This window comes from Argentina silus (assembly GCF_951799395.1).
Source record: "Argentina silus genome assembly, chromosome: 6".
Lineage (NCBI taxonomy): Eukaryota > Metazoa > Chordata > Actinopteri > Argentiniformes > Argentinidae > Argentina > Argentina silus.
The window spans coordinates 7,523,557-7,541,441 of NC_139660.1; the positions used below are offsets into that span (position 1 = coordinate 7,523,557).

Genomic DNA, 17,885 nt, shown 5'->3' on the forward strand with positions numbered 1-17,885 from the left:
AATTTACACAATCTACTGTAGGGCTCTTTTTGGGGACATGGAGCAATTTTGTATGGATGAGGTATCGATGGTACTGTATAGTCTAGGCCGTAAGGGAAAGTAAGAGAACGCTGTTCTGAGAATGTTATGGCATTTTGTGAATCTTTGCTGCATGTTTGTACTGTTTGTGGACAAAGCCAAATCAATACTTGCAGCAGCAAATCCTTTTACTGCTTCCAGGGTGACAGTGGGTTTAATGACATACTACATAGTCTCTGTTTGCTCAGTGCAGATTGGAGGGGAGGCCAGTAGACCAGTCTTCCATTTATGGCTCAACCTGAACATGAGATAAAAAAAAAAAAAGGACTGCTGAGGACCTATAAAATACAAAAAACACAAAAGCAGCTTTGTGTGCAAATGGACTTACAGAGAAAATGTAGTGCCAGCAGATGTTTAATTCCAAACATTGATGTCCAAGACCTCCTCGATGTCTCTCTCCACAGTGTCTTTAGATTAAGAATATTTTGCAGAATGCACATTTTTAATGCCACTCCATCTGTTTGTGTATTTCAACTTTTTCGTCAAAGACTATTTTACTCCATTTACAGGGCAATACTGCATCAAAGATTCCACTGAAACTGTTTAGCGTGATTCCAAGAAAAGACTGACTGCAAAAGAATAATTGAATGTGCTGAACAAATATTTTTCAGATTCGGTTCTCAGTTTCCCTCTGCTCTGCTCCAAAATTAAGGATTGAACTGGTGCTGTTCATGGACAGTAGATGACGTTCAGGCCCTGGAAACCCTTTCTTCCATTTCTGTGTAGTAGTGGGTCACAAGCCACTTTAAGTCAGTGTGTGAGATCATTAGTATTTGCTACACACATTGTTGTGACCTCCCATGACTTGTTTTATATCCCTGTAGTGCTTATACCACAGTAACTCTCATGGGAGCTGACAGTGTGTTGCCAATCCCAGGAGGGTGCTTGTCTGCTGTGTATGTTTTCCCTCAGGTTCTTAACTCTGCATTGTGTCAGTGTGTATGCACTCACTCAGTGAAATGTGAGCCAGTGTCCCGTGTGTCAGCTTGCCACCGAGGTAAGCCAAGTACAATGGCACAGTCAGGCTACATACATAATAACACATCCAGGGCAAACCTTGCTTGTGGCTGATGACTATCTATTATTGTGCCCTACTTCATCATGTGTCAGTGTTTGGCAAAGATTAAACAAAACTAGCTAGGGTTCACTAAATGGAAAAGCACCCAAAAGTGAAAGAGTAAACATTTGCTCTGGTAAGTATTTATTTAACCATGGGACAACGCCTCTGAGGAATTCAGTCTGCATGCGGAGCCGTACTGTGAATGCACTAATCCATGATGTTGTTAATGGTTCTCCCTAGCACCTCCGTTCTGAAAGAGGCAAACACATTGATATAACACCTCGTGTTTAAAGTTCCTATGGTCTCCAATGATGTGATGATGGGTTGTTTAGTATTCATTTCTGTGGTTATAAATACATCTGGCAGCAGGCTATTTTGTTCCCTGTTTATTCAGTGTGCTAATAAGCAGTGATTGCACACTGCTTTTGGAGTTGGCAAAATATATCCTTCAGTAATCATATGTTGCATCAAAAAGGAAGCGAATATAATGTGAATATCCTATATCTATATATTTCCATTGCATTGTGCCCCTAAACAGAGATTTGTAAGTCAGACTACAACTGGAAAGAATTATTTCACAGCAAGCCAGTAAACACTAGGCTAATCAGTAACTTCTTATACACCCATGTGGAAAGACACAAGTAGTGAACTTACCTGGATTGAGTTACCTACAGTACAGTTAACAGTACTGTGTTGGCACACAGCAAAGTGGTGAAGACTGATTGAATTAGTCTTTTTTTAAACATGGTATGGTTGGTGTTTTTGTTGTGATGTTTATCGTATCCATCACAGATAAGCCAGCCAAACAGCCGCACTGTAGCCTTCTAAAACACGTGTTTTATTACAAATATAAATAAAGTTTAAAAATAAAAAAAGTGTCTGCCCTCTTTTGACGGGAGCAGTTATTTTTGCACCCGCTGAACAGAAACTGGGACAAGAGAGGAAAAAAAGGACTTGTGCATGTAGTGTTAAATAGGTCACCTTGAGTGGAGCTCTTGACTGCGTTAGAATGTGAGAACAGGAGAACAGAGAAGTATAGGGGACAGAAATGTGCTCTCAGAATACTCTCCATATTTTCCTGATAGATTCATGTTTTTTTGGGGGGGCTGTTGTTTGAGCAACTGTTGAAGGCACCTAGACAGTCTGGCCTTAGCTCTGTTTTGTTGCCTTTGCTTTCCGTCCCACCTTCCTGGTGTGTTATTTACCGATTCAAGATTCTTTATTTGTCACGTGCATACAAGTATACAGTGAAATGCAAAAGTGACAGTGCCACAGAGTAGTGCAACAATACAATAAGTTTTAAAATAGAATAAAATAAAATAAAATAGAAGTGCTAAAAAATATACAGTATGAACAGCATAAACAATATGAACAGTAGAGATGCTAGAGGTGCTTTCTACTGTGAAACACTCAGATCAAAATGTCTACTCTGCATCATAAATTGCATGCCCATGGTTTCTATGCTATTTTATTTGATTCATTTAGTTCTGATGTAGGCAGTGATGATCACCTTCAGTTACTCGTATTTCTGAGTTAATTTAGCCTCCCCAACAAACTGCACACTAATTGGCTGCTTAATTTGTTTATGATTTCACTCATCTGACAGAATTTGCTAAGTTTTATTAGGGTAAGACAGATCAAGCAACTAATTAAAGAGTTTTGATTTTGGATGACAGAATTTTAAACAGGATGTTTATAGTTCAATGCCAATTTGAATATTGTAATTTCTCCAATTGCATCTCATTCCTTGCGTACTTCAGCTCCCCAGCAGACCTAACCCATATGCTATTAGAAATATATTTCCATGTATGCCCAAAAACTTTCAGAACTGTATGTATATTCTTGTGCCTTTTCAGCAATGAACATGCAAATTTAATGTTTGCCTGTGGTAAAATGTCTGTTTATCTGGCATAAATACATTTTTATCAGTGATGGATAGAATAACCCGGTATCCTGTCTGGTTATCAAGTTGTGTTATCTCGGTTGAGGGAAGGTATGCTTATGTAATTATGTGTTTTTCCTGTGTTTTGTGTCAGGTAGCCTAGAGGTTAGAGAGGCAGATCAGTATTCTATAGCTGTCCTGCTTAAATCGCAGGACAGGCTATGCTGTAAGTAGGATCTAAACTGGCAATAGGGGGATGTCAGTTCTCCTTCTGTAAGTGCTCTTCAGCATGGCAGTCAACCCCTAAAATTGCTCCAGAGGTGTGTGTAGATGACTGCAGATGACTGCTGCTCCAGTGTGTGTGTGTGTGTGTGTGTAACGTGTGTATTGTCTGGAGAGGTAGGGAGTCGAGCTGAAGGCATCTCAGTTGTGACAGTTGGACAAACCTTTCTGTTCTCTGAAATGGACAGAGGTTGTGAGACACCATCACCTATTTAGAACACTCACACTCTCTTTTCTTTATTTTTTTCTTTTTACATAGAGAGCCATTGGTGCTATTGGCTCTGTGAGTTGGTCTACTCACCTCTCTTCTTGCTGTCAAAAGATCCTTCAAGTTCCACCTCTTTACAGTACTGTACTTTACAGTACAGTACACTACAAAGACCCCTTGTTCTGTGAACATCAGAGGTCTACTGTTGGACTCAGTGACAGGCTGCATGACTTGGCAGAAACACAAATCCGTATCTGATCCGCCAACATTCCGGGTATGACAACTTTGATGATCTCTTTGGTTCAGGTCATAATTAGAATAAATGGCTGCCAGTCATCTTGGAATGTCTTCTTCATCATTAACAGCCTTTCTCATCTTGCATCTAGCGAAAGCTGATTAAGTCTGGACACAGAGCTCAGTGGGCGCCCCGTTTCTCATTCGGACTGATTAGGATTGCACTGTGAATTGCATGAGGTTAGTCACAGCTCAGGTGCTGGACCTGAGGCAGGACAGCAGAGGTACTCTGGCATGACCCGCACGCTCCACTCTGCGCCCCTCAATGGTGAGAGGCTGTGTGTAATGAATGTTTTACACAGCAGGCCGGCTGAGGCAGAGCAGGCAGCCTCTCCCAGATAAATGAGCCCTCCAGTTCAGCCCCACATGAGAATTCCAAAAGGGCTTAAAATAAAGTATTACACAAGAGGCTAACACGGCTGAAACGTACTGCTGCCTCTAACAAGAGCACGTGGACATGAAGTACATGATGGAGGTGCTGTGGGGTGAAAGGCACAAAGACGTAGACATATGGCCCACTTACTGTGTCTGACAGCATTTGGACAATTGTTGTGATATCAGTCCTCAGGTCTGCTGTTTAGCCTACATTCACGTGTACATTCTTAGCACGCTAAAGAGGATTCTGCAGCTAATTTTCAATACCATTATGCGGGCATAATTTGGTTTGGACTGGCAACGGTGTTTGATTGGATTTAGATCCGGTGACTGGGAAGGCCACTGAAGAACACTGAATTGTTATGTTCATGAAACCGGTTTGAGATGAGTTTTGCTTTGTGACATTCCCCACACCATTACACCACCTCCACCATGAGAAAGTGTTCCTAATAAAATGTTTAGTGAGTTGTATGTACTTGCCCATTGCCATTACCAGTGAACACATGTTCATTTCTTTATTCTATTTTCTTGCCCTGTTTTAAAAGCCGAAGTGACCTGAGCCTAAGGTTGACTTGCAAAGACTGGATGACAAATCGGCCTAAATGTAAATGTAATGTATGTATAAATAACTAAATAAATTACGACTGCCAATGGCCCCTGGTGTGAGCATTGATTACTTTGTCTTATGATAACTGTTGGATAGATGATTCACTTACTTAAACAAATGTATTTGTTGTAAGTCGCTTTGGATAAAGGCGTCTGCTAAATGCCATTAATGTAAATGTTTGTTTTGCTAGTCATATGCAGGAGGACTCATGAGTGACTGGATCAGTTGACACACCTCAGCATACTGGAACAACAGTTTGAAAGCAACTCAGATGCCAACATACTTGTTGAATTCGCAAAACATGCTCATTAGCTCAGGCTTGTATTTGTGCAATTCTGTTAGCAGAGGAGCTGCCTGCAGTGGCTTAGGTCCCAAATTAGCCTACTTCAATGCAGCACTGCAGGGCTTGGCATCAGTGTAGTATCAAACACACCTACAGGTTTTCTCTTTAGCTGCTGTGCTGGATTCCTATCCTGACAAATTGATGTGTTCTGTAACCACGGTGATGTCTTTGAGCCAGATAGGTTTTTAGCAAACTTGATTTTGGGCCAGATCCATATTTGTGAACTTGATTTAACAATAAATGTCTATAACTGAGCATGCTTGATGGTCTGTGTTACCTGTTTGTTTGTTTTTCAGTGCCATTTGCATAGAAGCACTTGAATAAGACGTTATCTGTTCAGAGCTGTGATCCTCATCACCCTGCTGTGAGTCATCCTAGATTCCCCTCTGCTGTGGGAAGAAGGCGAACCGCTTACTCTGAGTCCATGTTGCACTGGCAATGGTGGCGCCTGTGGCTTTCTGAGGCAGGGGAAAAGTAGAGCAGTGCTGCTCAGTGCCATAGGCAGCAACACCAGGCCTAAGTAGGACATGTAGAGAATACAAGAAGGCTTGTTGTAGACCACCTATAAAGATGAAGAGAAACAGGCGATAGAAATTTAGCGAAACCAACCTTATCCATGCTAAACAGATTTAGGCTATGTTGTGCTTATCTAGATGCCCAGGACTGAATTGATACTTATTATGTTGTGTTATGTTACCTTTTATTTATGTTTTTTTACCTCTTGTTTGTTTGTTTTTGTTGTCACTATTGTTTTAAGGGAGCATTGTACAGTATGTCCGACTACTACATTTGTTGTTTTGACTAGTCAGCACTGCCGAGGCTTGTGTTGTCGTGCAGGTGCGTTGAGATGTGTTTGGGTGAGCAGTGAGCATAATTAAATGTGATCAGATGTGTTTCTTTCATTGCCCTCTGCTGTTGTGCGTACCCACAGAGCACAACATGCTTGCTGATAGGCCTCCTGAGCAGCTTGGCAGGGTCCTAATTAGTCACTCTGCCTTTTTCATTGCAGGAGACCAATGAAATTGTGGCCATTAAGAAGTTCAAGGACAGCGAAGGTAGGAGGCCTATGTTTTTATGAAGAAGATAAGGTCTGTGATATTGAACACTCATTTATTCTCTCAGAATAGACAGTGGACCTGTTTGCATACTGTACTATGAAAATGCGTCCTTCCTTCCTCCCTTCCTTGAAGGAATCACTGATCTGATATGACTTGTATCGTGAAAGAAATGCACTAGAAAGTTTGCTTTGACCAGTCCAATCATTTTAGATCAGTGATTACTTCATGGAAGAGAGGTGTTCAGACAGAACCAGTGTATCATAGTTTTTCCCTCGCCTATCTCATCCCCTGGTTCAGCCCAGCTCATCCTGTGCCTCATGGCTAGTCTGGGTGCTCATGCATTCTCCTGCCTGTCTCTCCCTCTCCTCCTCACAGAGAATGAGGAGGTTAAGGAGACCACGCTACGGGAGCTTAAGATGCTCCGCACCCTCAAGCAGGAGAACATCGTGGAGCTGAAGGAGGCCTTTCGCAGGAGGGGCAAGCTCTACCTTGTCTTTGAGTATGTGGAGAAGGTAAGACAACAACAGGGCTGGAAATTGTCCTCAGTGACCTGCAGTGAATATTTATTTCATTGCATGAATTGTGGGACCTTTAAAGCCATCAAATAAAAGCACAAATAGAAATAATGTTCATGTGATTGACCCTGCATATTTGTTTTGGTTCTCTCCATTTAGAACATGCTTGAGTTGCTTGAGGAATTGCCCAATGGTGCGCCACTTGAAAAAGTGCGAAATTACATCTACCAGTTAATCAAAGCAATCCACTGGTGCCATAAAAACGACATCGTCCATAGGGGTAAGGAACCATGAGTATGTACTAGAAACCAGAAGTGATTTAATCACCCTAAACCAACCACACTAGTACATATATGTGGGCCATCTTGGTTCATTGAGTCACTGCTAGATGTTGAGTAGATATGGCATAAAGTTTATTAAAGACCGCAAGCATTCCTCCATCCGAGAATGGCGGCATCCCTGGTTTTATAGTCTAACACAATCTGTTGAGATATCTCACATGATGTGAGCTTTTGGCAAATGTCTGAGCGCAGAGCAAGGCTCCAGATGGCCTGTGATGTATTTAGACAGAAACATGACAATATTATGGAGGTCTCTGTTGATTATTATAGACAGGACTGGAGGGGTTTGGCTTCTCTGATTTTACTTTTCTTTCTTCATCATGTCTCTCTGTAAAAAACAGCATCCGAGCTCTTCCCCTTTGACCTTTTTACTGAGCCAGAGAAACAACACGTGTAAATGAGAAAAGGTGTTGTTAGTGTTGATTTGATGCTACCCTCTGCTAGCAGTGCACTGAGATCCCCTGTCTCTGTCTCTGCTCTCCCACCTCAGATATAAAGCCAGAGAACCTCCTCATCAGCTCTGAAGATGTTCTCAAGCTGTGTGACTTCGGTGAGTAGAGTACAAATCTTCACACTGTCTGTGTCATTCAGTCAATGATAGTTCCGTGCAGCAGCCACCCACTAACTATAAGAACTTGATTACAGAGTTGCTAAGTTGGAGGCATTTGTGCATATGTAATCACTGTTGCCAATGGTCACAGAAACCAGTTTTTCCTCTCAGCCGGTGCTCCATGTTGAGTTGTTGATCTGTGGTTCTTCTCTGGAAGCTTCCTGCATGTCTCTCTGACACAGAAAGAGCCTCAGCTGGTCGTCTGTCTCTCACTCCAGATTGGCAACATAATGTCTGCCACGCAATGTTTGCAGCTCCCTCCATTTTGTTTTGGTGCTGTTATTACTACCAGACTGAGTAATTCAGAGCTGTAACACTCTCTTGTTTTTGAAATGCATTTTGCTGAATAGCTATTGTTGATATGAATTCATATTTTTCTGTTTACTCAGTCATGTAATTCTTCATCATATGTATTGTCATATGATAATCGTATGCTCCAATCCTTCTATGAGATCCAGGCGGTTGAGCCAGTATAAGATCCGAATAAGAAAAACACCCCCAACCCAACACAGATAAACTCTGATTTCTCATACTGAGACTATGGCTTTTCTCGAATGCACTGTTCAGTGGCGACCGCTTTATGACTCACGCTGTTGACTCAATCTTTAGTCTTCTTCTATATGCTAATAAATGAAATAAAGTGTTATTATTACACTCTGTATGGAAATGTCTCTTCACCGTCGGTTTGGTCAGTGCTGAAGCTGCATCAGGTGTTGCTTAGTGGGGTCACAGCCCTTCCCCTTCTTACTCACTGTGCTGCCTTGTTTTGTCCAGGCTTCGCCCGCAACCTCTCTGAAGGAAATGATGCCAACTATACAGAATATGTGGCCACTAGATGGTACCGCTCCCCAGAACTCCTGCTAGGGTGAGTGTGTGTGTGTGTGTGTGTGTGTGTGTGTGTGTGTGTGTGTTGTGAAGAGTGGACTGTACAAGGGTGTGGCTGGTGTGAGATATACACTTACTGAACACTTTATTAGGAACACTATACACATACTGGGTAGGGCCTCCCTTTGCTCTCAAAACAACCTCAATTCTTCGTGGCATTGATTCCACAAGATGTTGGAAACATTCCTTTGAGATTCTGGTCCATGATGACATGATTGCATCATGCAATTCCTGCAGATTTTTTAGGTGCACTTTCAAGCTGTGAATCTCCCGTTCTACCACATCCCAAAGGTGTTCTATTGGATTCAGATCTGGTGACTGGGAAGGCCACTGAAGAACACTGAACTTATTGTCATGTTCATGAAACCAGTTTGAGACGACTTTTGCTTTGTGACATGGTGCATTATCATGCTGGAAGTAGCCATTAGAAGATGGGTAAATTGTGGCCATGATGGGATGCACATGGTCAGCAACAATACTCAAATAGGCTGTGGCATTCAAGCGATGGTTGATTGATATTAACGGGCCCAAAGTGTGCCAAGAAAACATTCCCCACACCATTACACCACCTCCACCATGAGAAGGTGTACAGGTGTTCCTAATAAAGTGTTTGGTGAGTGTACATTGAATGAAACCCAATGTATGTTCAAATCAATTGCAGATACAGTAGTACATGTTGCCATTTTGAGCATCATACAGTACATAGCAGACATCATGCATAAATAGCATTAATAACCAACAATGTGTGCCCCCCCCCCCCATCCCCCCTCTCACAGGGCTCCATATGGTAAGGCAGTGGACATGTGGTCAGTGGGCTGTATCCTGGGAGAAATGAGTGACGGACAGCCCCTGTTCCCAGGGGAGAGTGAGATAGACCAACTCTTTACCATCCAGAAGGTGCTGGGACCCCTACCACCGGAACAGATGAAGCTCTTCTACGGCAACCCTCGCTTCCATGGGCTGCGGGTAAGGCCACACTGCTCTGCACTCACCACTCTAATTTTCTCTCCCCCTCACTCCCCCTCACATGCTCTTTCCCTCTGCTCTTCTTCCTATTCTCTCCCACTAATTCCGTCCTCTTTCTTTCACTCACTCTCTCTCTCTCCTCTCCTATCTAATGTTCTCTCGCTCCTCACACTCCTTGCTCTCTCTCTCTCTCTCTCTCATCTCTTTCCTCTCCTGGCCGGTGTTCTGTGGCGTGACTGATTGGATCAGAGTGACTCATCATCTATCTCCATGCTGCTGTGTGAGGCGAGGCTGAGTGGTGGTGGTGGTGAGGCTGGTGGTGCTGAGGCTGGTGATGCTGGTGGTGCTGAGGCTGGTGGTGGTGGTGGTGAGGCTGATGGTGGTGGTGGTGAGGCTGAGTGGTGGTGGTGGTGAGGCTGGTGGTGGTGGTGGTGAGGCTGGTGGTGGTGGTGGTGAGGCTGGTGATGGTGGTGCTGAGGCTGGTGATGGTGGTGGTGAGGCTGGTGATGGTGGTGGAGAGGCTGGTGGTGGTGGTGGTGAGGCTGGTGATGGTGGTGCTGAGGCTGGTGATGGTGGTGGTGAGGCTGGTGGTGGTGGTGGAGAGGCTGGTGGTGGTGGTGGTGAGGCTGGTGCTGGTGGTGGTGGTGGGGGTGGTGGTGGTGGTGGTGGTGGTGAGGCTGGTGGTACACCTCTCCCTCAGACAGGTCCCCCAGCTTGTCCCTCAGCAGAGACTGGCCTTCTCAGGGACCACATCATAATCTGGCCTCTCTGTCCATTCAGACACAAATGGTGACATGGACTGACAGCATTTCATTTATTTTCAACTTGCCAGGTTTCCACCTTAATTTCTGTGTATTGGCCTTGGGTACTGTTTGTTGTTTTCGTGACCATGATGTTTGTGCTGTATGTGTTTCAGTTCCCTGCAGTGAACCACCCCCAGACCCTGGAGAGGAGGTACCTGGGCATCATCAGCGGCGCTCTCCTTGATTTGATGAAGGTAGGGGTCAGGGGTCAGGACCACTGTTTATGTGGAATCTGTGGTTATTTCGGCTGTGATAGATACTTTCCCACTCAATAGTAGTGCAATACTCTCCATTCCTCCAAAACACCAACTTGTCTAGTAAAGTATTTTAAACTGTACTTCATTCAGATGCATGTAGATTGGCTTTCTGCCCCTGCATCAGCCCTGTGATTCTGTATATCTCTGTGCTGCTTCTGGATATCTCATAGTCTTAAGCTTGGATATCTCTCAGCTGTCTCAGATCTGTTGCTTCTGTCTGCACTGTAGAGAGAGGCTCTTGTGCACTTGTGCTTTTTCCTGTAGGCAGTGACTCATTTCTTACACAAAGAGCTAATCCATTTTGTTATTCATCATAGCATCCTAGAGCATACTTATGCAAGGACAAGCTTTTCCCCCAGCCATTTTACTGATGAACTGTCAATATTTTGGATTTAAATGACATTCAAACATGTTCCAATAATGTTTTAGTTAATATTTAATGTACAGTATTTTTATATTTTTCCCCATGTAAGCTCACTAATGTTGTCAGAGTGCCTCCCCTGCATAGGGCCACTCTTTGAAAGGTCACTGCCAGAAATGGTTAAATGTCATCACGGGCTGTAGCTACTTCAGTTTAATACCATTACGTGGGAGGGAAAAAGAAAATAATAAACTTCACAATGCAAAGGAGCCTTGTGTAAGTTGTTCATTTGAATTGCATAAAATGACTCACCACCATGAATTGAAAAAAATATCTTTCATTTCACTGCTTTTTAAAATGAAACTAAATATAACTGCACTCACACAAGACTATTTTGTGAACACTCATAAAACCAATTTATTTTGTTAGTCATCTCACCCATTATTTAATCTAAAATGGTAAAGGAGACATTTTGTCTACACTCAAAATGAGAGATCCCAAATACAGTGCATTCGGAAAGTATTCAGACCCCTTCATTTTTTCCACATTTTGTTATGTTACAGCCTTATTCTAAAATGGATTCAATTCATTTTTCCCCTCATCAATCTACACACAATACCCCATAATGACAAAGCCAAAACAGGTTTTTAGAAATGTTTGCCAATTTATTAAAAATAAAAAACTGAAATATCACATTTACATAAGTATTCAGACCCTTTACTCAGTACTTTGTTGAAGCACCTTTGGCAGCGATTACAGTCTCAAGTCTTCTTGGGTATGACGCTACAAGCTTGGCACACTTGTATTTGGGGAGTATTTGTATCCTCTCAAGCTCTGTCAGGTTGGATGGGGAGCGTCAGTGCACAGCTATTTTCAGGTCTCTCCAGAGATCGATCGTGTTCAAGTCCGGGCTCTGGCTGGGCCACTCAAGGACATTCAGAGACTTGTCCCACAGCCACTCCTGCATTGTCTTGGCTGTGTGCTTAGGGTCATTGTCCTGTTGGAAGGTCCTGAGCTTTTCATCAAGGATCTCTCTGTACTTTGCTCCGTTCATCTTTCATAGTTCATCTTTCATAGAGTGTCATAGCAAAGGGTCTGAATACTTATGTAAATGTGATATTTATTTATTTTTATTTTTAATAAATTAGCAAACATTTCAAAAAACCTGTTTTCGCTTTGTCATGTTATGGGGTATTGTGTGTAGATTGATGAGGAAAAAAAATTATTCAATCCATTTTAGAATAAGGCTGTAACATAACAAAATGTGGAAAAAGTTAAGGGGTCTGAATACTTTCCGAATGCACTGTATATGTATTTTGCATTGCTATTGGATGGAACAGAATTTTATGGGTCTCAAATGTTGTTTGTCTGATGTTTATGGTAATGATAATGATGGATGATAGCTTCAGTTTGTTCAGTTTGCTTGCAAGGCCTTGGTGATAAACTGTGGTTGTGTGACGATGAGAGGATGTGTTACAGGCTTCATGTGTGTGTTTGTGCCTCAGAACCTGCTTCTGCTGAGTCCGACTGAGCGCTTTCTGACAGAGCAGAGCCTGAACCACCACGCCTTCCAGACCCAGCGCCTGGTGGAGAGGCCAGGCCCACCCACACCCACACCTGCACGCTCCTCCAAGAGGAAGCCTCACCATGGAGACAACAACGCCCCCACCAGGTCAGGAGAGCACACTCACACAGTGCAGCCAGATGGATGTTCCCGACAGTAGAATGATGATACTCTCCTCAGTAAAGGGAGCAATCTATAAGTGTAATGTGGTTAAACAAGCTGTCTTTTCACCACAATGTGCTGTAGTAGATGCAATAATTTGTGCAGACCCACACTATGACTAACTTGTCATTCTGTGTATCCAACTAAAACATGTATGCAACTTAGCTTTTTTTAAAGTATGAAACCATATATAGGCTTTGAAAATGCTCTCTTGTCTCTGCCTCTTCTCCCGGTCCCCTACTCCTGTTCAGGAGCCATGGGGGTAAGAGCTCAGGACACCATCGCTCCAGCAGCAGAGACTGCTCCAGCTTACCGCGCCATGAAGACCTCCACCCCAGCAACGACGGCTTCCTCAACGGCAACATGCCTGCCTCGTCCAGCCTCAGTCCCACCCTGCACCCCAAGAGCTACCAATCCCAGCCCCAGACCCTCAATCGCTCCGCCTCCTGCAGTAAGGACCTGGCCAACAACAACATGCTCAGCCCCAAGGAGGTCAAGAGCAAGGGCGACTTTGACTACAATACAGCGCCCAAGGGCTCTGACGGGCCTGGAGCCAAGTACCTCAAGTCCAACTCCCGCTCTCAGCAGAACCGCCACTCGTTTGTGGAGGGGAAGACAAACACCCTCCAATCTGGGGATAAGCACAGCCGACACAGCTATATGGAGTCTTCCCACGGCTCCATGCCCTCCTCCACCAAGAGCACCACCTCCTACCTGTCCAAGGGCCACGGGGGGCTCAGCGACGCCAAGTCAGTGGGGAACCTGAGTGAGGCACGCCTGCACGCCGACGAACCTCCGTCACGCTACTTCCCCTCCAGCTGCCTGGACCTCAACGCCCCGGGCAGCCCTTCAACTCGCCACGGCGACAGGTCGGGCCACAGCCCATCGGGGCGGGGCAACACACGCTCAGACAGAGAGAGCAACACCCTGGACTCCTCATCCCGCCGCTCCTCCTCCCGCCACAAGGTGTCAGAGGAGGCCAAGTCCCCGGAGACCCTGGACCCAGGAGGAGGGGGTGGTGGTGGAGGAGGGGGGAGCCACGCTCACTCTCTGTCTGCCCCCCATGAGGCCCTCCCCTACGGTCTGGGCTACACCAGCCCCTTCTCCTCTCAGCAGCGGCCACACCGCCACTCCATGTACGTACGGAGGGATCGGCAAAGAACACACGGGACAGAGGGGGGGCTGACGGTGGGGCAGGGCATGCCCACCAGAGCCAGTAGCCTCCAGCTCCTTTCCCCCCAGCTGCAGCACCGCACCCTGCCCCGCCACTCTGGGGGCTCCTCCAGGGAAGAGGACATGAGCAGGGTCAGTCCTCAACCCCAAACCCACCTACAGTACACCAACCTCTGCCCCCAAAAGAAGTTAAATAACTGTTAGAGTGGGGATGTATCCTCAACCAATTGACACAATACTAGAATCCTGTTTTTAATGCTTGTCTATGCTTTCACTGGCAGAACTGCACTGTCTCAGTCTAATCAGTGTCTAAAGAGCCCTGTTATGTTAACTCTTATGTTAACCCCTCCAAGACAACTGTGTCTTAGTACAGTAGATAGCATTTATATACGTTATATACAACCTGTAGTGTTTTAAATGGACCTGACTGCCCCTGGTTTGTGTACCGAGGCTCTGTGACATCACATGCAGCGCTCACCCTTTGTATGTTGCTCATTGGTTACAGTGTTGTCTAAAAAGAGATGTTGTTAATATCTCATATATCTCTAATAATCAACGTATATATTTGCCAACGTACGCGTGTAGCTCTGTCTTAAGGCCCACTCCATTCTTCACCTGCTCTCCATCTCTCCATCAACAGAGCGAACAGGCGCCTACTGAGGTGACCCACACCAGACCACCAATCAGGGACTCCACGCGGGACAACACAACTTCGTTTCACACACAGCGGCAAAAAAGCGAGGTCCGAAATGCTGCCTGCACTCACTGCTCCCCACCCACATCCCCAGCCCCCAGAACGAGGGGGTGTGGGTGGACCCTGTTCTCATGAAATCTCACTCTCTGTCTCTGTGCTTCAGATGCCTCCTCATTTTCTCTGTGTGCTTTGCTTCCCTCTGAAGAATGACTAAACCTCACTGTAGTATGCAGTAAATGTCCTAAGAGAGGTTTAGTCATATGGAAACCATGTATGTGGTAGCTGAAGGCTCTTAGTGTGCTGTATGAGTGCTGTATGAGCACCAGTAAAAAATGATACCAATGACTCCCTGCTAGACATGTTTTCTTACTCTCCTTGCCTCCTCCTCCTCCTCCTCCTCCTCCTCCTCCTCCTCCTCCTCCTCCCTCTGTCTTTCCCTTTTGTATGTTTTTTTTTTTTTTTTTTTGTCTTTTCGTAGTGCACGGTACAGGACTGTTAATTCAAACAGAAACACTGATCTCAAACGTTCCCTCTTAGATAATGTGCACCTATCAGGTCTCCTCCTGTGTCTTACTCACTCAGTCTCCCTGTTGTGACCCAGGTGGGAATGTACCATGACCAGCATGCAGAGGATGGGGGCTCATCCAAAGAGAACCGCATCATCTACAGTGACTCCATGCCCAGGCGGGTGGGAAGCTTCTATAGAGGTCAGTATTAGAGCTCGACAGATATATCGGAGCACCGATATTATCGGCCAAAATATCTGTATCGGCACATATTCCACCAATAATGCACCGGAAAGTTCTGTGGAAAAAAAGAGGCATATATCGGTTATATGTGAGTGAGTCACACATCGCACAGTACTGTCCCATGCAGTGTTGTTCTCTCTATGTGTCAAAACATACAGTATGTGTCTTTAATATGTTATGTTGTTGTGGAGCAGTGCCCTCTCCCCGCCCAGATAACTCCTTCCATGATGGTGGAGGCCAAAGCAGGGGCTCAGGAGTTGCAGGGGATGGCAGCACCAACCACTCCAAACGTCAGCCGGCCTTTGATCCTTGGTGAGCACTCCATATTTCATTTTCCCTATTTCTTTTCTGCTTTTGGGGGTCAGTAATTGGTGTGCAGTGTATATAGTTTGGAACAGGCTCTGATCCTGGAGAAGCCAGTTGAGTCTTTTCTGTCTTGCCTATGTAGGACTGGCCCAGAGACTGTGGTTATAAACCCCTCAGAGCCAACCAAAGAGAAGGAGAAGCAGGGCTTCTTCAGAGCAATAAAGAAGAAAAAGAAAAAATCCCAAACGGTGGGTTCTGTCCCAGTGATTCGCACTTCAGGCATTTCTCTTTGTACTGTAGTTTCCATTTTCTATGTAGTAGAGGGCATCATATGTTTTGTCGGTAATTTGTCATAAGTATATGGCATATATATTTATGTTGAAACAATGCAACACTGTCTGTCTGTCTCTCTCTCTCTCTATGCTGCTAATTGTTTCCTGCTTTTGCATCTGTTACCTTACATATCTTGTATGTTACCATGAGGAAAAGTAAAACTCATATACTGTATGTTGTTGTTCTTGCTGTTGTTGTTGTGACCTGCATCCTGTTTACCTGTCTTCCACTGGAGTCATGTACCTCTTATATTACAGACGGAACTCCCTGCCGGAAGGACTCCCTTCATCAAGAAATGTCTTTTCCCCCTGTTTAACTCAAAGAATAACATAAAGCATAGCTCCTCTGTGAGAGTCCTTCCTGTATTGTCCTCACCCATGGTATAGCGCTCCTTTACCGTACAGTACTACTACTCTCCTAACTCCATGTAACCAAACCGCCGTTGCATGCCATTAACATCATTAATCAACTCTCTTAATTTTCCTCCAAACTTTTATTTTGAAGGTGTTCTTTATGATAATCATTTTATGATATGCAACTATAACCAGCCAGATCCATCAAGCATATCAACTCAATGTGAACATGATATTTGTACTGTGATATTTATTACATGTTACAACATGACTATTCGAGAAGCGTGTATCCAACACAGCTCACTTGATCAGTCAAGTGGATTGACTCAAAAATGGAAAGGGGTATATGACAAGACAAGGCCCCTCAAAAAGTATCATGTGAGTTTACTTCATGGATCTGGAGGGTAGTTTCCTGTACTCATTCTGTGGGGCTGTCGGATGATGATGTCACCACTGATTCCAGCTATGCAGCTAACCGCATGTGGAGGTCAGCGTCAGGGTGTTGTGGGTGGGGCCTGGAGAAGGGAGGGATTAGCAGACTGGGTTTGCATGGTTCCGCTGCCACCCGGAGCTGAGTCTTATGCCTGCTAAATTCCTACAGGTGCACGCTGTCACCCTTGCTGCGCCCCAAAATATACTCCAGCCCTATGTGCAGAGGGAAGGGGAGAAAACAGCCATGATCTTTAGGGGCTATTTTGGTCTCACATATAGAATACCGGAGCATAGACCAGTGATTCTCTTACTGTTACTGTTCCTTCCTGAGACAGGATGAGAATGGAGTATGATGATTGAGTGTCCTGTCTGTCATCAGAAAAACTAATCAGTCACCTTGAGCAATGCAGACAGACACACAATGGATACATTGCATTATCAGGAATAATAGAAGACATAGGCGCATCAGATGAAGGCTTGGAGAGTAAAAGGCTAAATAGTATAGGCCACATTTCAATTACCTCGGGAGAGTTTACCTCTTACTTGTCCTGAGTTTCGGAGCCACCTTCTGTTTCAGACTATCACCATAACTTTGGCTGTTTCTCTCTCTCTCCCACTCCTTGGGTCGGGGAAATGTTCTGGAGTGCATAGACTAGGGGGTGCTGGACAGGTCTAGGTTGGTACATAGTTGATTGACACCTGTACCCCTTTGTGTGGTGCTGATAGGTGCCAAGCGAAGGGGCGGATCACGTGGCCATCCAGAAGTCTGTCCGCTCCTCCGGCCATCAAAGCAGCCGGCACAGGAACCGCGACCGGGATTGGGAACAAGAGCGGGACAGGGACCGGGACAGGGACAATGATTGGCCACCAGAGAAACTGTCAGATGCACACTCTCAGGTATACCCATTACTGTACCTCACACAAAGTGGGCCTGCTTGTCAGTCTCCTCCTGGTCTTTTGATCATTGTGAAGTACGTTGGCTGGATCTTTTCCTATAGTCTTTATGAAGGTGAATGTTGAAATTAGGCATTAATGCCATCAGTCTGGTAGAAAGAATACTAGACTGTTTTATTAATTGTACGGTCATAATCCTAGTTGCCAGACATGTGCAGCCTCAAACAGGACTATGGGTCGGTGTTTTCTGCACTGTGTAGGTGTGTGTTTCTGGCAGCAGCCATCTACGTATTAAGGCGG

The 17,885-nt window shown here is 44.8% G+C and overlaps 1 protein-coding gene across 1 annotated transcript in view; it reads left to right on the top strand.

Moving 5' to 3' along the window:
- LOC310806176 (cyclin-dependent kinase-like 5) overlaps nt 1–17,885 on the top strand; it is a 32,014-nt gene that overhangs the window by 11,390 nt on the left and 2,739 nt on the right. Inside the window, exons 4-18 of the mRNA XM_083672191.1 lie at nt 6,139–6,184; nt 6,563–6,699; nt 6,862–6,982; nt 7,534–7,593; nt 8,428–8,518; nt 9,315–9,504; nt 10,421–10,501; nt 12,431–12,597; nt 12,903–13,956; nt 14,465–14,566; nt 15,120–15,225; nt 15,462–15,579; nt 15,716–15,821; nt 16,164–16,286; nt 17,418–17,588. Coding sequence (XP_083528317.1) covers nt 6,139–6,184; nt 6,563–6,699; nt 6,862–6,982; nt 7,534–7,593; nt 8,428–8,518; nt 9,315–9,504; nt 10,421–10,501; nt 12,431–12,597; nt 12,903–13,956; nt 14,465–14,566; nt 15,120–15,225; nt 15,462–15,579; nt 15,716–15,821; nt 16,164–16,286; nt 17,418–17,588 — 2,673 coding nt within the window. The remainder of the gene's footprint in view (nt 1–6,138; nt 6,185–6,562; nt 6,700–6,861; nt 6,983–7,533; nt 7,594–8,427; nt 8,519–9,314; nt 9,505–10,420; nt 10,502–12,430; nt 12,598–12,902; nt 13,957–14,464; nt 14,567–15,119; nt 15,226–15,461; nt 15,580–15,715; nt 15,822–16,163; nt 16,287–17,417; nt 17,589–17,885) is intronic.